Source organism: Podarcis liolepis (assembly GCF_965112155.1).
Source record: "Podarcis liolepis genome assembly, chromosome: 3".
In the NCBI taxonomy this organism is placed as follows: domain Eukaryota; kingdom Metazoa; phylum Chordata; class Lepidosauria; order Squamata; family Lacertidae; genus Podarcis; species Podarcis liolepis.
This window is the reverse complement of record NC_139557.1, coordinates 95,736,609-95,758,802: the sequence shown is the minus strand read 5'-3', so window position 1 is coordinate 95,758,802 and position 22,194 is coordinate 95,736,609. Positions and strand designations below refer to the sequence as shown.

Genomic DNA, 22,194 nt, shown 5'->3' with positions numbered 1-22,194 from the left:
AGATCTGTTCCTTGAGGACAAAGAAAGGTCACCAGTCTCTCCAAGTCCTAGTTCTTTGTCAAAAGTGGACACAGTTAATGAGGTTGGTTTGGTACGGCACAAATTCTCAGACACAGATAGAGATCCTTTCAATGGAAACAAATTTGTTTGGCTTTACCAGGTTACTTAGCGATTAATAATAGCCTTGAGATGCAGGTCAGAAAGGTCAGTGTACCCGCTTGCCAATACAATCTAAAATGTACAGCAAGTCCAGGTCTCCCGGCTTGGAGGCCTCCAAACACTATGCATAAAGTAAAACAGGCTATTTTCCAACTTCTTTTTTCATATTAATAAGCAATTTTCAAGAGAAGTGTGGCAAAATGGGGGCCATGCCACTCTAAGTAATTCATTTATTTTGCAATTTAATCTTATGTTGGAAAAAAATTACACTGCTGCAAAAGCATAGCATGGTGATTTTTAAACGTCAGTATGTTTCATAAGTAACCTTGTATGAAATATTGTATTAGAAGCCTTTAACAGTAAAAGGCAACAAAAAGAAAAAAGAAAACATTCCAGGGATTGAAACAGAATAATACATCTTCCCCTATCTTTAATTTATTTCTGTTTTGTTCTACTTTTGCCTTGTACATTTGAAAGAAAAACATGTGTGATTTACTTAATATTTTACTCAACATGCTATGGATTAATATTTTGATGGAAAAGTAAAAAATGACATAGCATATAGATTTTTGTGACAGAGTTTTCTATATCTATGGTAAAAATATTGCCAGATTGCATGTTTTAAAAAGTTATGTCCCATTATACTGAAAATATTATTTATTTGTTTTGTATCCTTCCATTCATCAGCAAGCAATCTCAGCATGGGTTACATCATAAAAAAGGGAAAAAAATACATCCATTGTAATAAAATGCAGTAGCATTACAAACAACATCAAAACGTTCCATATCTACATATTTATAGATAGCGAGAAACTGAAAATATCTATAATTGTAATGGAGTGAAAATGCTCTGGTTTTGTGATGGACAGAGTCAACTGGTTGTTGCATGATCATGTAATGCAATGAAATCCACAGTCCTACACTTCATACAGGTTTAAGTCTGATTATTTTTCAAAGCAAACCTTTAAAGTGCTTCTTGCGTTCAGCCTTTATTTCAGGAGACTCCCACTGTGCCAAGACCACAGTACTGTAGTAAGTAACTGATGATGTAAAAGAGAGAACTTGTAAGAACTTATAACTCAGGTGGTGAATTCTAGGGGTAGGAAGCCTGAAGAAACCTAGTTTTCAGTTCATGTCCTAGCTGGAACGCTTGAGGGCCCATAGCAAATTAGATGAAACTCCAATTTTGGATAAGGGGTCAAAAGGAAACTCTGCTGATAAAAGTAGTTCCACACCACATGGACATCTTCAGGAGAAGAAAAGGCTAAGGAGTGAACCCTACACAAATCCGGAGTGGAGTCTCTAAGGTGGTTGAATGGTGTCTTGTGTGCCATCATTGACCATGGGCTGAAAATGATCAGCATTGACCTTGCTGCTCTACAGGAGACCAAACTTGCTTCAAATGACAGCCTCCAAGAGATGAATGACACCTTTTTCTGGGAAGGAGGGCATCCAGAAGAACCACATATTCACGGTGTAGGCTTCACAGCATGGAACCCTCTTCTGTCTGCAATAGGACCGCTGACCAAGGGCTCAGAATGCTTGCTTTCCCTCAGCTTTCAACCACCTCCAGTCCAGTTAACATCTTGAATGTCTACACTCCCACTAGACCAGGCTGTTGGGAGGGTCCCAGCCTGCTAACACCTATTCCTGTTGGGAGATTTCAATGCTAGGGTTGGAGATGATCATCACACGTGGGGCAACTTCATAGGCCACTTTAGTATTGGCAGCATGAACAAGAATGGACAACAGCTGCTAGAACTGTGTTCATATCACAGCCTCTGAACCATGAACAGGTTCTTCTCTACCAAGGCAAAACAGCAAGTGTCATGGAGATGTCCAAGGTTGGAGCACTGTGATCATGTCACATGGAGCTACCACAGTGCTGACTGTGACACTAGTGATAAGCAAGATCCTTCTCCGATTCTGCCAAAGAAGCTCTACTGAACTGCCCCAGAGACAGCGTCAAAGCAAGGTGGAACTACCTACAACACAGCTGTGACCTCCTTTGGCAAAAGAGAGCAGTGGATCCCTGACTGAGCCTGGCATTAAGAACATGAAGCCTCTTTGGCATATTCTTCTCCTTGTTGCTCTCCTATGTCTTCAGCTCAACTGAAGACGGTGTCTACATCCATTCAAGGAGTGGCGGGGGACTATTTAACCTGACATGTTTGCACACCTGGACAAAAGTGTGGTGGGTCCATATCTGAGAGATGTTATTTGCAGGTGATGCAGCCTTGATTGTGCACTCCAAGGAAGCGCTAGAGTCTCATCAACCAATTTGCCCAAACCTGTATGGGATTCGGCCTTGCCATCAGCCTGACAAAGGCCAACATCCTGGGTCAGGACGTTGCCTGGGTGTGTCTAAGTGCAACCAGCTCCTCTTTGAGAACACATGCACGGTCCTTCACATATATATTGCGGATTTTTTCATATGTATTGAGGCTTTCCATTTATAGGTAGGCAATCAGTGTACCACTTGAGTGCATGCAAAAGTGCCCTGCATGTGCCCTTTGTATCTACACGGGGCTCTTTGAATTAATTGTAATATTTAATTACATGCATCCAAACCAGTGCCATTAAAATCAATGGGAGTTTTGCTATTAACTTTACTGTGCTGTGGATTGCACTCCCTGATATTTAATTGATATGGAATATGTTGAAGTATTATAAATATTTACCCTACAGGAACTGAATTATTTTCAATGCTGTATTTTACATAAGATGCCCAGAAAAAGGTCAGAACTTACCTAATTAACATTTATTAAATCTACATACATCGCTGAACAAAATTTATGTCTTTCACACACAAGGTTAATTTGAATTAGTGTTTCTTAATACCAATAACAACAAATGTTAATCAAGCTAACTTCTACTCTGGGTATATGTTAGTGAGGGTGATACTGTAATGCGTTGTTATAAATATATTATGCAATCACATTTTATCTATGAAATGTTTTAAGGGTTCAATAATTGGCAATAGGATTAGTAATTTATTAGAAAAAATCATAGAAACAAATTCACAGGGTAGAAAATTCCTGCAAGAGTTCTCTTAACTAATTACTTAATCTTTTGTGTCTTAATACTGAATCAGACCATTTGTTCATGTAACCCAACACTATCTACTCAGACTAGAAGCAGAAGTCCAAGGCAGGTCTGGGGTTGTGTGGAGGTCAAATACACATTACTATTTCTGAAGCAGGGTCCCCCCAGTATACTTGCCTCCAGCATCCTCCAGCCGACCAGTCAGCATAAAAGGGGAGATTTTAACCAAAAAGTATTTTCTCCCTTTCTGTTGATTTGAGCCAATCCGAGTTGAAGGAGGTGAGTCAACCACTGAGGACTGACTTCTAGGGACACTCTGGAGTCAGATGCGCAAGAACAACACCGATGAGTTGTTCTGTGTATTCCATATAAAAACACAAGCTGCTACAGTTTCACAAAACTGATGTTGAAGTTCTGCTACGGACAATGGAACTTCAGGGGAAACACAACTCAAGTCACTCCAAAATAATATATTGGAGCACTCCAAATCATATACCCATGTATATGCACAGAAAATAGTAGATCTAGCTGAAAGGCAACACATAGAGAACTGCACTAATTGTTGCAATGCATCCCTAATTATTATTGCTATATAATCTTACAAGGTTGTATAAACTTGGAAAGGGACATGGCTGTGAGGAGATCAGGTTGTGAGGAGGCATAGCTGTGACTATTATGTAGGCACCCTGCATTTCTGAATTTGCTAGTACACTCCTGGTCCCAGGTCCATTGGGGAGGAGTTTCCACTTCTGTTACCTGAGATCTACCACTGGTGCATGGCCCCTCTCCCAATTGTTGTTGTTGTTTAGTCGTTTAGTCGTGTCTGACTCTTCGTGACCCCATGGACCAGATCACGCCAGGCACTCCTGTCTTCCACTGCCTCCCGCAGTTTGGTCAAACTCATGCTGGTAGCTTCGAGAACAGTATCCAACCATCTCGTCCTCTGTCGTCCCCTTCTCCTTGTGCCCTCCATCTTTCCCAGCATCAGGGTCTTTTCCAGGGAGTCTTCTCTTATGAGGTGGCCAAAGTATTGGCGCCTAAGCTTCAGGATCTGTCCTTCCAGTGAGCACTCAAGGCTGATTTCCTTAAGAATGGATAGGTTTGATCTTCTTGCAGTCCATGGGACTCTCAAGAGTCTCCTCCAGCACCATAATTCAAAAGCATCAATTCTTCGGTGATCAGCCTTCTTTATGGTCCAGCTCTCACTTCCATACATCACTACTGGGAAAAGCATAGCTTTAACTAAATATGCAATAATGCGCAATCTCCATAGTCTCTTTATACCTGTAACCTTGTGACTCAGAAAGGGAGACAAATGCTTATTCAACAGCAAAAACACAGGATAGTTCCTTATTTACAACCTCCCCATGCTTGCTGAGCTCTGTTAGTAAGCAGAATGTTGAACTTAGAAAGACCATTGGTCTAACTAAGCATGGCACTACACAGTCATCCATAAGTATCTATTCTAGGGAGGCTACAAATTTTCATGAGGCATCTAACATAACCAACTACATGTTTCCTTCATGCTCCGGTACTATATGGAGAAGCTTATTCCTTTATCTTTAACTCCTGCCCCAATTAAAATATCATGCCGTGTTTAGGGAAGCTTAAGTTTCACAGCTCTGTATTGGGAAGCTTTTGATGTCTGATGTATCTTGGTTTTTTTATATTCTGTTGGAAGCCTCCCAAAGTGGCTGGGGCAACCCAATCAGATGGATGGGGTACAAATAATTATTTTAATGTTATTATTAAAACTAAAACCAGTCATTTCTAAACAATTTGTAAGCTGATTTTGTTCTAAAAACATAGATACAAGGATACATAATCTTTAAACTCTTGTTTACATGAAACTGGATCTCCTAGAATGGTTAAGAATCTTAGTGCATTGGCTGAATGTCTCTTGAATTCCTTTGTTCTAACAGTACTAGCCAGGCATTGCTGAATGTAGCCAATCCTGATGTTGTCTATTTCAGTAAACAGTGGACGATGCCAGCATATCATCACTAGGGAAGATGGGCTGGGAAAGACTTTTTAAAGCACTGATGCCCTTTTACATTGGCCCAGTAATCATTTAAATGTTTTCACGCAGGAAAGAACTGGAAGAGTTTGCGGAGATGAAGGAGAAAGAGGAACAGAAAAAAGCCCTCGAAAGAGAAAAAAGGAAAAAGGATTACCTCGCCCAAAAGATGCATTACCTCCTTAGCACTGTGCAGGTTGGTGTACCTGTCCCTGACAGCTCATGCAAACCACTGAGGCCCCTAGCTTGACAGAGATAAACTAGCAGGCTGAATGGGACATGACTTGTTGAAAAGATATCACAAAGACACTACTTCGAGTTCAATTTAGTGCATTTCTATAGGCGAGAGCAGGTACCATGACTGCTGCGTGACACGACAGCGGCTTCATAGAGGCGGCATCAGCACGGCTGGCAGAAAGAGTCCAAGTCAGCAGTTTGATCTGCCATTGTGATAACACAACACAAAGGGCATAACCTCACTTTAAAAACTCATTTTGACTGGCTTATTGTTGTGGTCGTTTCACTTGTCAAGGACTAACCAGTTATTAAGCTGAGGAGGGGTTTCATATTTTTTTTTGGTTTTAATTGAGCTAATGCTTTGATCAGAATTACATTGCTCCACTGTGTTTCAAGATAGGTGGTTAAGAATGGATTATCTGTAAAAAAAAAACTTTCCAGAGTGATCTTCTTGGGTCAGCAAATTTACCTTGATTACCTTCTTGTAGACAGTACTCTTGAATATATTCCAACAGATCTATTTACTCTTCTTAGAAGATTTGCTGGAATTCTGAAGAGCTATTTGGTATGACAGATGTTCCCCTCTTTAATCCCTGCTTAAGTTCATCAGTGCAAATAAGTCTTTTCCTGCCTGCGATAAGTGCTTATTTATATGAACATCCATACTGGAAATGCAAGCACAATTGTTTCAGACTTAAACGGGTATCTGTTATTGATGATTAGACTTTTTATTTAGTCATGCTCACTTTTTGCTTAACAAGTGTCATTCTTCCAATCAGGGATTGAAGACAACAGCATAAGATTTTGCCATAGAAAATTTAGCTCCCTTCTTTTGTGTCACATCAATCATGAATAAGCAATGTTGGAGTTTGTTTACCTAAGCTGCATAGCAATTAATTATGGGAAAGTGAACTGATTAGTGGAAATTAGTTATTTTAATTGTAAATTTAGTGAAATCAAGGTTTGTTTGTGAAGAAACAGAAGAAAGGACTAATTAGTAAATCAATATTATTAAAAATGAATTATTCATCTGCTCCTTGAAAGAAAAAAATCTCTGGGAGAGGACTTTTCATTGTTTAAAACTTTAATTTAGATATATAAATACCTCCAAATATTTCAAAGAGTGGACAAACCTCATCTCAATGAAGACAGTGCGTAGGGGTATTTATGGTTAATTTGGAAATTTAAGATTTCTCATCCTCATAATTTCATGACAATCTACAAACATGCTAATCAAATGGTGCAATATGTAGCAACATGTGAAAATCACACTCGTCTCTGAAGTGTAATGCACTTATTGAAATATTACTTAACAATTTAAGAACTAGCACTTCAGGTCCCAGCCCCAAAATGCGCCAGTGTCATTGCAGAATTGCGGTGAATCTTACATTCCCTGTGATCCGATATGCAGCAGGTTAATGCAAATATGCAAATTATACACACACATTAAAATATACAGATTTGTTGCATCCTTATATATTACCTTCTCAGGGTGTCTAATGCTGGTATAAACTTAGCATACAAAGAAGTTAAAAATAGAATTGGAATTGTATTTTGATTAAAACTGAGGTTGCTAGAAGACAATGCCTGGAGAAATAAATGACAAGCTCTAAAACTTTATCCTTATGAAATATTGAGCTTTTAATCAACGTTCTTCGTTTATTGGTGGTTTCAATAACTAGTCAAGTAACACCTAACACATCTAAGCCTTCCTTTGTTTGAAGAAAATTCTTTCTTCATCATCCCTATAATTATGAAGAAACTTGCCATAGAATCTATGCCAGTGTTTTCAAGTCATAAATTATGTTATCTGCTCCACCTACTGGTTGCCTTGTGGAAGAGATCCAACTGCATACTACAGTTAGAAATACACTGAGATAGTGTTAAGAGCTATCCAATTTTCGTATTCATAACATATCTGTTGAGACTGAGATTTTAAAGGGGGAATTTTAAGTTTGTTTTTCAGAGAAAGCCATGGAATCCTTATTTTATTTCTTTAAATGGTGCCTGCTTTTCCTCCTGTTATTCTTTCTCAGGTTTGTAGTGCCAGCACAAAGCTTTTACAAAGACCGAACAACATCATTTGAGTTTTTTAGACTTAACATCTTTTCTCTTTGTAAGACAAATCAATAAGAGCAGATCAGGAAACTTTTATCATCATTTAATATTTGTAAGACACACTACAATTGACAGTGGTTAATTTTTATACTAACAATTCTACATTGTAACCCTTCCCAGAGCGGCTTAAAATATGAACATAAGCAATGTGTATCTCCTTGTGAATGTATTTTTAAAATGTAATTTTGTCGCTCAACTTCAGCAAGAAAAAGAAGAATGTGCCGAAACAGTGAAAGACAACCAAATTATTACACATATTGTTCCTGTGTTTTGGAAGATTTTGAATCTTCAAGTGACAAGAACTATAAATATACCTATTTTCTGCCCCTCATATTATTGCACCAAAATAGCTACTAACATCCTCTTCCTCCTCTTAAAAGCGACTTGCTATGACAGAGCTTGCATTCATCAGTAATTTGGCTAAAACAACAAATGGTAGCATTAAAATCAGTAGTAGAATTATAAAATTAATTTTTTTAGTTAGTATGCCATGGTAAATTGCTTCTATTGCAGTTTGACCTGCTGTCTCTGGTGTTTTGGTTTGTAAAGCAATGATATTTGCAGTATTATTAATTTGCATGTGTTTATTTCTATTTTGGCTCGGCATGTAATGCCTCAGGCTTATATTATTGATTCAAAAAGAGCTAAGTAGTCCGTTGTAGCAGTGTTGGCTGCTGTGGCTTTTCGGGATCTGCAGACAAAGATGATGTGCCCACACTGTTTTCCGCTTTTTAAACAACTCAATAAAAATAATGATGACATTGTCCTTGAAATGCAACTTGGTGGTACAGTTTTATGGTATGAAGCAAAATCTTACCAATTTTGAAGATAGCTGTAAATCTTGTGCTATAGCATATTTCCTTCAGATAAATAAATTCTCTGGAGGATTTGCGAGAAAATGGCGAGTAGCGGTCCCTGATCTGGCTTTAGCTGTCCATATTGTGTGCAGTGAGTTAGTTTTTAATAATAGCCAAACAGAACGTAGAAAAAAATACTTTCATCCTATTCAGATATAAGATAAAGAAAAGAAGTCTATTGCATGGAAAAGATACATTTAAAACATAATACTTTACATTAAAGATTGCTCAAAATCTTCATTTTGTGTCATGATCAGAGTATATTGAAGTGCAGTTTTCAGACAATGTCCTCCAGAGAAGAAACACTTGCTTTTTTGGGGGGGACGGGGCTAGCACTGTGGGTTAAACCACAGAGCCTAGGGCTTGCCGATCAGAAGGTTGGCCGTTTGAATCCCCGCGATGGGTTGAGCTCCCATTGTTCGGTCTCTGCTCCTGCCAACCTAGCAGTTCGAAAGCACGTCAAAGTGCAAGTAGATAAATAGGGACCGTTCCGGCGGGAAGGTAAACGGTGTTTCCGTGCACTGCTCTGGTTCTCCAGAAGCGGCTTAGTCATGGTGGTCACATGACCCAGAAGCTATACGCCGGCTCCCTTGGCCACTCAAGCAAGATGAGCGCCGCAACCCCAGAGTCATCCACGACTGGACCTAATGGTCAGGGTTACCTTTACCTTTACCTGGCCAGAAGACACAGCCCTGCCGCCATAACTCTTTTTTCAGATGATTTATTTATTTTGTTTGTAAAATTTATTTCCTACCCCTCATCACCAAACAATTCCAGGGTGGATCACAATAATAAAAATATACCATAAATACACCATAAAGTCAGATTTTAAAATTCCCTATTAACACTAGCATGACAATAGGCAGCTCACGTCATCTGTTCCATTTTAGACAATCCAGGTCTCTCTGGATGCCTGCATGCATCACACTATCCCAAAAGTCTTGGTGAAAGAGATAGGTTTCCAGCTGGCACTAAAAACTGTAAATGAAAGGCACCAGCCACAACATGGGGGAAGGATATTTCCACAGTTGGGGTGCCATTGAGAAAGCCTGATCTCTGCAGGATTCTTAAATCAAAGGACCAACAATACAGAGAGGGGCACTCCTTGAGATAATTTGGTCCTAAGATATAAATGGCTAAGCCCCCTGAAAGACCACTATCTGCAAAATAAGAGGAGGACCACCTAGCCAGCTCCTTCAGCGAGATGGCACCTACCACAAACCAACTCTTAGTTAGCCTACATGAGGCTTCAGTTGGCTATAAGTCCCTTTAGAGACAACATCTTCTGCAGTTGTCTTGACAACTCTTAGAGCTGTCCAAAGGCCTGGTCCAATCTGCTTTGACTGAATACTACCCGATTGTCCTGTTAGCATCAAGCTCCCATAAAACTGGGTATCTTGAAAGCACTGTTATTCTCTTTTGGTAGAAAGAACAACTGGTGAGCTTATAAAGTAAGGGGAAACCGCAGAGCAAGGAGTCCAGTGAATGAGTCATATTAAAGGCTTAGTTTAATAATTTAAAATGAATACTGCTAAATTAGTTATTAAACAAATGGAGATATATAAATGGCCTAGCCAAAATGGAGGTACTTTAGGAATAATGCTGGACCTCAGTTACAGCATTTCATCAATGGATAAGTAAAACATCACTGATACTGTATACAGACCTGCATATTATAGGTTAGCGTTTCCTGCTTCTTGTTCAAGCAAAATTATTATTAAATTCAAGAGGACTTTTCACACTGCAGGATTCTTGCACATAAGAAATCAGTTTTCCATGTACATCCCAACCTAGTTAAGCCAAACCTTTTGAATTTAAGATGTTGACAAACCACAATTCTAAGACAACTCACTTGGGACTTAGGTCCAAGTGCATAAATTGAGTGTGTGATTTAGAAATCTGATGCAGGTGTCAGCCATCCTTGCAACTCACAGCTACACTGAAGTTGTTCAGATGGTTGTCATTTATTTAAGTTCTAGAAGGCAAAATCTTAACAAAAGGCTCTCTTTTGTGGGTTCTTTAAATCTTTGAATAATATTTAGAAATTCTACAGTGAAGTATGAACTTTTTTCTTTGAGGCTAATCTCTAATAGATCCTTGGTTTTGCTGTTCCAAAATGCATATATAAATCTGATTGTAGTTAAAAGAAATTGGTATTATTTTTAACAAAGAGATTACACTGTATGGAATCATTCACTTCTTTATTTTTGCAATATTTTCAAAGTATGTGTATGTGTATTTAAATTTCCAAATCATTCTTTCACCTCTTGACACAGAGAGAGGCCACCAGAGCTCTCCCCTGCATCTGGACATTACCAGGAATGTTCACTGGAATTCTTATGGAAGCATGAACGGCAGTACCTGGAAAAATATCATGTTTCTTTTCAGTTCCCCACAAGAGTAATTGAATGTTGAATATCTTACTAAATGCTGGACTGTGACAGTGTGTTAACACTCTTGACTATCTCCTAACAGCAGGGCAATTATTTGCTGAGTGGGATTTTTATAAATCCCCTGGCAGTAGTATGTCCTGATAATTATGATGAAGTGCACTGGTCAGTGTTGATTCAGCAATTCCGTTTCCAGCAAATATTTCTTTCACACCTCTCCTTCATGCTTCTACATTTATGGTTTCTTTTTTCAAGAAATGCACTCTCTGTTTCTGCGTCTCTGTGTGTGTTTCACAAAGAAAGTAGAATAGATTACATGCACACAAAAAGTTTCAAGGAACGAGCTAGAGCTTTGCAAGGGAAGGATCTAGGGATCAGGCTGTCATGCAATGTCGTTGACAACTTACCCATTTTGGACAGAGTAATATTGTTTGCCTTTTGGGGCTACCTGTGTGCCCAACACTGATCTTGAATCGCAGGTTGAACTCTGTCTTGGAATGCTTTCTTCCAAATTCACTATATATACCAACTGCACCCTTCCTGGATTTGTGAGATCTAACCACGGGTGGTACTGTGGGTTAAACCACAGAGCCTAGGACTTGCTGATCAGAAGGTCGGCGGTTCGAATCCCTGCGAAGGGGTGAGCTCCCGTTGCTCTGTCCCTGCTCCTGCCAACCTAGCAGTTCAAAAGCACGTCAAAGTGCAAGTAGATAAATAGGTACCACTCTAGCGGGAAGGTAAACGGCGTTTCTGTGTGCTGCTCTGGTTCGCCAGAAGCGGCTTAGTCATGCTGGCCACATGACCCGGAAGCTGTACGCCGGCTCCCTTGGCCAATAAAGTGAGATGAGCGCCGCAACCCCAGAGTCGGTCACGACTGGGCCTAATGGTCAGGGGTCCCTTTACCCTTACCTAACCACCATTATACATTCCTTGGTAAGTTCTCAACTAGATTTTATCAGTGCATTGTATGTGCAGCTACTCTTGAACATAGTTGAGAAAATAAGGTGGGTCCAGAATGCAGCTGCGGAGCTACTGGCAGGAGTTAATCTACAGGGAGCATTTTAATTTGGGGATTGATTTCAAAAGCATTGGAAAAGGATTACTTGTAGTTTGGAAAGCTGTTTTAGGTGGGTGCCTGATACCATTTGTAGATGGTGTATCTGACAGCAGGAATGTGTAAAAAATAAATAAATGCAACAGTAGCAATGCACCTTAAGTGATGACACTGAATTATTATCAAAAGAAAATTAGAAGAGTGTGGGTGACTGCTCAATGTAGGAAAAAATACCAGGTTTTTTTAAAAATGTGATATTTATATAATTCACAAACTTGATCCTTCCTGGCAAAACCTTTCTCTTCGCCCTCTGCATGCCATTCTCAATTACCAAGATTAAAAATTATATGAAGAAAGCAAAATGATACATTGTTAGAAATGAAAATGATTCAAAATATTAATGTAATGCTAAGGGTGGCTGGGTAACAAATGGCACATGCACTCCTATGCTTGGGATCTGGCAAAATTAATAATACTTCTGGGTCATGCATGGGTTTCCCTGGTGGAAGGCCTGATGAAGAAAAGAATTCCAGGGCAAGAGAGCAGAGAGAGTTTGTGGAGCTCAGTTTTCCTTTTTACAGCGAGTTAGAATCATAGCCTTAAAACACACACACACACACACACACACACACACACACAGCTTTCACACCTCATTTGCCATATTCACCACTGGGCCACTATTCAGCAGAAGGGCGTATTGCAAGGAGGTCAGTAAGAAGCTATTAGCAGAGTCTCCCCCAGAGGTTTCTTTGGTCTTATTGAGTTGGAAGTTAGCATGACAGTACTGCAAATAACTCAGTTGTAGGTTTTTTAACAGTTAGCACAGATTTCCCTATAGTGTTTGTCACTTCAGAAAATTGTTCCTGAAAATGAAGTCCCAGAAAGCCAGCTTTGACAGAGGCCCTTGCGAGAGACGCTTGCGAAGAACATGGATACAGAAAAATGTGTCATGCTCTCCATAGACTAGATGTGATTTGAAAGGGGGTTGGGAATAACCTATAGTACTATTTAGAAATAAAGCTGGAAAGCACACTTTAGCATTGGATGCCCTGCTCAAGTAACACTGATGACTTTCTAACTGGTTATACTGGGTGATGAAAATGAACGAACAGGATGTTGGGAATGACCCTGGGGTTTTTGAGAGCATAAACGCCAGTCGGTTTTTGTATGGATGGATGGGGTTGGGGAGCAGAGATGGGTGGATGGCAAGGAAACTGGTTATGTATTGTCACCATAGGTTAAACCAAAGGGGGGATATTTACAGAGAAACTCATAGGTCTGTTCATTTATACATGTTTTTATATGTTCAGATAGAACTATTCAGTTTACTGTTCTGCAGAATAGGAGCTGGGGATGGAGCATGATGATTGCTCTGCTAATGCAGTATAAACAAGACTAACATCCAGCTACTGTTGAGTACTTTAAAGTCTTACTAGTTTCAGTGGAATAACTCTCCCATTGAATTAAACATGAGCAAAAGCTGCCATATTTTGGCTGATCATGTCTCAAAACATTAACACCAGTTTTGGCAGGACACCATACCACTACTACTGTATATACCCTTGTTGCTGTGTGGGAGGTGAAAGTAAATACAGGTTAAAGCCAAGGATCACTTAGAAGAAACCAGTTTGCCTATTATCATCCTGTATTCTTGTTGCTTTTTAAAAAGTATACTTATTTTTAAGCCAAACCCCAACTTTTCTGGGCAGAATATGAACAGCATAATAAGATGACCGCTAAACAATTATTTATTCAGTTTTGCACAGGTAAAGGATATGAGTAGGGAAGTATCTTGTTTGGAGTGATTTTCCCCAGGGATTTCTTAGAGATGATGACCTAAGTGTTTCATGATATTCAAGTGGTGACAGGATAGAACTCGGAAATGAATGTACAGAAATAGAAATATAAAGCTAAGTTTCTTAAATATAGAAGAACAAGCCTTGCTGATGAAGAATGAGCATGGCTTTTGCAAAGGAAATCCCTGCCTCATAAACCATCTGGAGTTCTTTGAGAATTTCACTTAGCATTTAGTGATAGAAATGGTCCAACTGACACTTTTACTCTGTCTTCTAAATACCTTTTGACAATGCCACTAACCAGAGTCTGCTGAGCAACGTTAACAGTCATTATATATGAGGATTGGCACTTTGATGGATTGGCAGTTAGTTAAAGAACAGAAAATAGATTAAATAGACAGACTAGGATTAAATAGACAGTTTTCCAAAATGGTGCAAAGTAAACAGAAAAATCTGTAGTGGGACAGACACTGTTTAAATTATTAGTTCATTATCTGGAGTCAGGGGTGAACAATGAGGTACCCAAGACTGCCAAATGATGGTGGAAACCCAAGAAGATATAGAAGGGCTCCAAAAGGACTTCTCTAAACTTTGTGAATGGACAATAAAATGGGAAATCAGGTTGAGTGTAAGCAAACTGATGCACATTGAGACAAAATACTCCTGATTTAGTATACACATTGATGGTGTGTCAACTGGTAATGACTAACCCAAGGAAAAAGTACTTTATGCCATTATAGACAGTTCAATGAAAGCATCAGTGCAGTTTGTGGCAGCGGTAAAGAAGGCAAATCCCTTGCTATATCTAGGTTATTAGGAAATGGATTGAAAATAAAACGGCCAGCATTATAGTGACTATATACAAATCTACAACTATTTTTAGAATGTAGCATGGAGTTCTGGTCAGCCAATCACAAAAAGGATATCATAGGACTCAAAAAGCGGCAGGAAAAGACAAAATAATCCAAATTAAAAGCTAATGAGTTTATGTCCTTACCATTCAATAAACAGCCAATCTTCCCGTCCAATTATCTCTCTGCATATAGGAGTCTTCTATACATTTGAACAGCAATATATAGATATAGATAAATAAAAGCTTGCTTAACTTTTTGACACTAAGAGTTTGAATTTTCCTGTGGGACACACTAATGAAAAATGCATTACAGCTAATTGAGGAGCACTCAATCCTCTCACTCCCAAGAGGTTAATACATTATGAGAAGCTGGACTCTTAAGTTTCCCTAGGAGCCAGAAATCAGCAGCAGATGCAACAATATAAACATTGACTCTACATCTGCTTCAGCTCAGTTCTAACACTTTCTTCATTTCTCTTATTCAACAGTGCTTAACAGTTAAAAAGATAATTATGCTACCTGCATAAATCTTGTTTCAACAGGCCGATACGCTTGTTCTAAAATGGCTCTTTTGGAACAACATATCAACAATCCTTTTTTTATTTTTCTTTGTGCTGATTAGATGACTTACACATCCCACAGCTCTCCCAACCCATTGAGGTGGCATGTGTAGATGCAGGTTTTTGGGTGTGCTTGTAGTGCCATATGAAGAACCACATGGAAGCAGCATCCCCCGCTGTATTGAAAACTGAATGTACAGAAGCAGTGCCGTGCATGCAGTTCCTGGGACGGCATCCAGCATTCAGGATATATTTGTGGTTCCGTGTCAATAATTCAGAGCATACAACAGTTGGTGTACCAATGAGTGATATCCAACTAAGTCAAATTCAGGCTAGTACTCTTACTCAATGAAACCTGAGTCAATTATGTCCATCGATTTCAGTGGGTCTATTCTAACACTGGATATCACCCAAGGATGTCTGGTTTGAATCTACAACGCATTTCTTCCAGGGGTTCTATGGCAAATAACATGGGAAAGGTTCTCTGCAGGAAGAAATTTGAACATCAAACAAAACTTTTTACATACACATACACAAAATCCCCAAGTGATTTATTTATAATAGTAATTCTATACCACCATCATGTAAAATGTGCAGTGTACAACAATATATGAACAATAAAAGAAATATTAAAAGAATGTATAATATGTATTATACTATTCCATCATCTTCAGATTTCTTGGTGAGCTTGTCTTCTGAAAGCATGTAATAACTAATTTATAATAAATAATATAAATTAAATGATACGTTGTTTTGTTTGCTATCTAAACTAGAGAAATTTTGAAACAATGCACATAAATGGTGTGTCTTTAGATTGCAGGAATATACAACTCGCCCTACAGGAAATCACCGGATCCAATGGAATTGGAATTAAGGAACGCAAAACCTTTGAGGCCCAAGAAGAAAAAGGTCAAGAAGGATGCTGTCGATCTCCACTGGAATGCTTATTCTGATTTGTTTGGCTTCCAACGAGAGCCAGCTCTTCCTCCTATTGGGAGACAAAAACCTCAGGTATTGTGTATCAATAACTCCCAATAACAGCCACAGCTACGGAGTGTTAAGTACAGTGGTACCTCAGGTTAAGTACTTAATTCGTTCCAGAGGTCCGTACTTAACCTGAAACTGTTCTCAACCTGAAGCACCACTTTAGCTAATGGGGCTTCCTGCTGCCGCCGCACCACCGGATCACGATTTCTGTTCTCATCCTGAAGCAAAGTTCTTAACCTGAAGCACTATTTCTGGGTTAGTGGAGTCTGTAACCTGAAATGTATGTAACCTGAAGCATATGTAACCTGAGGTACCACTGTATGTTTAATCTCGTTGATTTCATTGTTCTTGACTGTTATTCTAGGACAAACATTCATGAAATGACTGAAAGTTTTTTGTTTCCATCTTTATGAGAGACCATGTGTTTTAAATGGCCACATAAAATGAAAGATGTTAACCATACCCTGTACAGTGGTACCTCGGGTTACAGACACTCCAGGTTACAGATGCTTCAGGTCACAGACTGTGCTAACCTGATAACAGAAATCACGCAGCGGCGGCACGGCAGCAGGAGGCCCCATTAGCTAAAGTGCTACCTCAGGTTAAGAACAGTTTCAGGTTAAGAACGGACCTCCAGAACGAATTAAGTTCTTAACCCGAGATACCACTGTATATAATAGCTCTCAGGCTGCAATTGTTGTTTTATTCAGGAGATCTGGTTTAATCAACCTTAATAGGAATGGAACTTTACATTCATTTCATTGTGGGAGAAAGTTCCATGTACTTAAACCACAGAACTTTCCCAAGCAAGAAGAGAATGGACTATCCCTGTCCCTGCTCACAGAGATGGCTATGAGTACAGTGAAATCTTGGTTCTCGAACTTAATCCATTCCAGGAGTCTGTTCAACTCCTGAAACTGTTTGAAAACCAAGGCACGGCTTCTGATTGGCTGCAGGAGCTTTCTGCACTCAATCGGAAGCCGCATCAGACGTTCAGCTTCTGAAAAACATTTGCAAACTGGAACACTCACTTCCGGGTTTGCGGTGTTCAGGAGCCGATTTGTTCAGGAGCCAAGCCATTCGGGAACCAAGGTACCACTGTACATTCTTCGGTGGGGCGTTCCATAGCACAGAAGAGAATACGGCAGTCCCTTCATGCCCTGAGCTCTGCATGCCCTGTGAAGGTTTCACAAAACGTTGAGTTATCTCCAGTACCTAGAAGGAGTCCCATCAGTGTTTCAAATTGTTCTTGCCCAGTACCATTTTCAATCTCAGAATCAAAATAACAGAAGTGATGACAATTTCATCTTTCTTTATTTCCTCCCACTCACACAATGTTCACTTAGAATGTCATTTGCTGCTGATCCAACTGAGTTGCAATGTTAATTTCCCTGACTAAAAGATCAATTTACCATGGGTAGAAGAATGAACAGGCAACATACATTTCTAAGGAGTACATCTCTCCCTATAATGTGTAAAGATCTCTTTAATATTTTAAAATCAAAGTGGAAATCCTATTGTTTCTGGAACTACTTTCTGCTGCAAACTTGAACTCACTGAAATTGGTTATAACAGTTAATGGCCATTTAAAATCAATTAGGCTCTTCCCTAGAGTAGATGGGAATATCTCCACTAGCCTCCAATTTGCCAAAATACAGTTATACTACGTGTTGATTTGCTAAGTTTCTCTTGTTTAGGCTACTTTGGAGCATTTCCCCCCCAGTTTAGACACAGACAAAGAAACTTACACAAGAAAGCCTTTCAGAACAAAGAGAAGACTTCTACTTATTTCCCTGCACATTGAAGAGGGAATTTACTGTATAATACTTTAATCCTTTCAGTGCCCTGGGATGTACACTGTGGAGTAAATTTTCAAAGTACAGTGCATGGATTTAACTGTGCGACTCTCATTGATGTTAATGGGAGTCACACGGCTAAATCCCTGGACAACACAGTTTAGAGGTATATGTTTGGGAAAGGACATTGGTCTGAGCTGATGAAACAGCTGGAATGAAAATCCAACAGAATGCACTGTTCTCAAAGTGGTCTGGTGGTGTGACAATGAGGGATTTATAATTGCTAGCCATCCTTGTGACTTAGTACTCGGTGACAGCAGCATTTGACATTAAACTTATGTACCTTACACATTAGGCCCCATGTGAGTGTTAAGATACCAAAATGTGCTCAAGGAGAGTGTTAAAACAAGAGTTTGTATTCATGTCAAATTTTCAGACTAAACATTTAACTATCCATTGGCTTTCTCAGGCAGTATATGGGAAAATATTGTGTGTGTGTGTAACACACACACATATATTCATACTGTTGATATATATTCTGTCAGATCTCTGACTTTTATCACAGAATTAACTAGAATTACAGAACGCTGGAAACAAAGATCATGAAACTAGTTGTCACTTTATTAAAGGTAATTAAGAACATCTACATTGCTTTATTTTATCTCTCCTTTCCCCCTTATGGCCTGCTATGTAAGGCAAACAGGATAGGATCAGATGCTAAGATTCTAGCATCATCTGAGTTATCATCCATAAATGCAGTGAAACATTCAGGATAGTACACTCATCTGGTGTGCAAGAAGTTGTACGAATCAGATACTGTTAGGCCGCAGGTTGAGTTACCAAAATTGGCCTCCAAACCATAATCAGAGCCTTTCTGGATCAAACCATATTCCAAAATCCTGTTCATTCAGTGACCAATAGTGAGTAGCCATTGGTTGTCTTATCCTCTAGGTCAGTGGTTCCCAATCGGTAGTTTTATGAGAGGTGGAGAAAAAACTTTCTCTACCTACTTTCTCCACACCGTGAAAAATCATTTAGAACTTTATTGATAATTTTGGTTACTCTTTTCTGAACCTTTACCATACCTTTTTTGAGGTGAGGCAACCACAACTTTACACAGCACTCCACATATGGTTACATCATAGCTTGGGGTAATGGCATTATGATATTAGCTGTTTTATTTTTTTAATGACCCCCAAAGTGAGATTTCACAGCTGTAGGGTTGACATCATCATGCTATCATCTATGATCCCAAAATCCTATCCTCTCCATCCAATGCATGTGTAGAGGCAAATTGCTTTAAAGTGGAATGCCACTGTATGCAACATTTACACCATGTAAATTGTATGCAACATTTACACATCAAAAGCTACTGTAAGCATGGACTTCCCCATTCATTCCAGTGGAGACCACTCTGCATTCTTTTTCTGCGTATAGAGCTTCCCTTTTTCATAATATTAAGGGGAAAGAACTTACAGGTTCGTGCACATCAGATCCCTGACTCATAAGGAGATTGCTGTATTTTGATGACAGAATGCAATTCCGCATGCACTTAAATGCCTCTGCAGTAAAGCATGGTCTTATCTATGTTGGATTGTGCCCATAACAGCAAAACATAGCAGGGGTGCAAGATGGTAGGAAGTAAGTGAGAACTTTGAAATGGAAAACAAGTAAGTTTTCTCTTTTCCTGTTTACACTGAATCTCCATTCTGTGCTTTAAGGACTATGGTCACCTAGATAAGATCGTGGTTAATTCTTTTCCCCATTTTATGTTTTTAACTGCAAATTTCTAGATAACATAAGCAAATAATGTGCATTATTTTGAGTCAATTACTTGATTGCACTCATTACTCCTGTGAAACCTAATAAACTTTTAAATTTCTTTTTCACACCTTTAAAAGCTCTGTAGTGGTCCCAATAAAATAAATTTATTCTTGGCATAACCCTTCTGGAAGTGAAGGAGGGGGGTTCTGGCACAATGAATAACTGCTATGATCACTTGCTTCCTTCTTTTCAGGAGACCTGGCAATTGGGGTGCTGTGCCTTTAAAAAGTAAAGTTCCAATAAAAATCCATTAACAACTTTCAAATATAGCAATCCTTCTGTCCAGCTGTGAAAAGTACTAGATGATACTTATTTGCCATTTGTGTTATTTACGGTCCGTGACTTTTATGGTAACTGGTTCCTATTATTGGTTTCTATTAATGTAAAACATAAGTGAACATAAATGAGGCGTGAATCATTTCTTTTTATTAGCCCTGCAGTCTTCACTCAGTTCTTGCAGTAACTCCAGCTGTGGCTTGTTAGTGATAACCTATTTAAAGAAAGAGATCCTTCAGAATAAGAGGCATGATTAGGATTGTTGCCCCCACCTCCTTTTCTTGGGTGAGATTGTTTCACTACTTCAGTGTTAGAACAACAGTGGTAAAAAGGAAAACAGGCTGTAATTGGCAACTCAGCAATAGTCAGCTGCCTGTAAATTGCATTGAGTTACAGTGCTAATGATATTTACGGTACGTTCATACTTACTACCTAAAGGCAAGAGGTGGTGTAACCCTTTTAAAAAACACTGGATAGATTTTTCCTTGCCAAATCTCTATGGTCTGGGTTCCCACAAACATAGTGTTAGCTTGTCAACATTTCTATGTCTGGAGCACTTCAGATCATACAGCAAATTCTGTCCACCCAGCACCCAATTTATTTATCCACATAGAAAACTAACATAGAAAAGGCTCTTCTCCCTCACATTTTTGTGTGTGTTTGTTATAATTTGGAGGCATATTCAATCATACAAGCCCCTGCTAAGTCTAGAATGGTATAGTTCAGATATGATTCATCACTTCTTCCACTGTTTGTGATAACTCAGCAAATGTGTCATTATATTAATATAATTACAGTCTGATAAAAGCTTACTTATTAATCTATAGAAAATTATCACAAGATTAGGTAAAGACCCAAAACTATTAAATTTAGCTTTTCACCAAGATTCGAGAGAGAAACAAGTCTACTCTCAGATGCAGAGACATCAGTGCTAGGCTGCTAATAAAAATCAAAGCAAAGAGGAACAGCCCCAGTGCAGAACGCATGTCTTCTCCTGTACCTTTCAGGGCCCATTTCGTGATCCTGTTGAAGTGTTGCAGCAACGCTATAAGCCTTTGGAACCATCTGTGCAGGTGGCAGCTTCAAACGTTTCACTGGAGCTTGCCAGAGAAAAAATTAAACAAGAAGAGTGGAGAAACCGTGTACATGATGAAGTGTAAGTTGCTTGCTTTCCCCTCCTGTTTTCTCTTCACCGTGCCTCTTCTTTTTATATCTTTTACTGTTGCTCGATAGACTCAAAAAAGCTGTTGATTCTGAAAAGTTGAAAAGCAACCATTAAGCATAAGTCTATCTAAGCATCATATTTCGTGGACCAAGATTTTCAAATGTCTTAGGCCCTGATCTATTCACCCAGGAAAGCTGAAATACTTGGATTTAAGCTTGTTTAGCTGAGTTGAGGTCAATGGGGCTAAATCGGTTTAAAACCAAGTCCATTTCATCTTGATTGATTTGTGGATTGGGCTATTATTCTGTAATAATCCCACTTAAGTAGTTAGGTTAGCCGCTTCAGATGACAAGCCACTGAACAGCCCTGATCTTAGTCAAGCAAATCAGACACTCCTGGCCAGAAGAGAACTCCACTGCTTCGTACTTCTTCACCAAATACGTGCAAGCTTTCATTGCAGGCTGTACCTGCCCAACCCCACCCCAGCATGGTTCAATAATAGCTTCCTTACTGTGGCTGCATCTGAGAAATAATTAAGGTAATTCCACACCACCTGGAACATTGAAACTTGGTATACTTGTAGGCCAAGGCAACTTGCCTATTTGAAAAGTACTTGAAAACTGGAATGTTTTCCTTTAACAGACTAAACTCTGAATATAAAGATTACCTGATAAGATTGGGCTGAGGGAGTTCAATAGACCCTTCATATACTCACGTCAGTATGGATGGCCAAGGCTTCCAACAACAGTTTTGCAAGCAAAGACGCAAGTTTCATTTACTAAACTGAAATAAACATGCGTTAGGAACTTAAACAGGAGCTGTGCAGGCAAAGTACCAGGCTTGGAAGTGCAGGAATTTAACTTTGCATCATTCTCTCTTTTATGACTATATGGTAAAGGAAGAATTAAAAGGTTTTACAGTGCCGAAATTGTTTGACAGGGGGCCTACCCATATACAGATTATTGTGTGTGCTCAGCAACTCAAAATATTATTGACACCATCACTTTTAATAATACAGTTGATTTCAAGGTGTAGGAAACCTAAATCTACCCAAAGGGCT

At 39.1% G+C, this 22,194-nt stretch overlaps 1 protein-coding gene across 2 annotated transcripts in view; it reads left to right on the top strand.

Annotated features, from left to right (window-relative positions):
- Window positions 1–22,194, top strand: part of SPATA17 (spermatogenesis associated 17) — a gene marked incomplete at its 3' end in the record, with an annotated part of 77,089 nt that overhangs the window by 22,913 nt on the left and 31,982 nt on the right. For both annotated transcript variants that reach the window (XM_083494717.1, XM_083494716.1), the window contains exons 6-8: window positions 5,294–5,417; window positions 15,900–16,097; window positions 20,977–21,125. In XM_083494717.1, coding sequence (XP_083350843.1) covers window positions 5,294–5,417; window positions 15,900–16,097; window positions 20,977–21,125 — 471 coding nt within the window. The remainder of the gene's footprint in view (window positions 1–5,293; window positions 5,418–15,899; window positions 16,098–20,976; window positions 21,126–22,194) is intronic.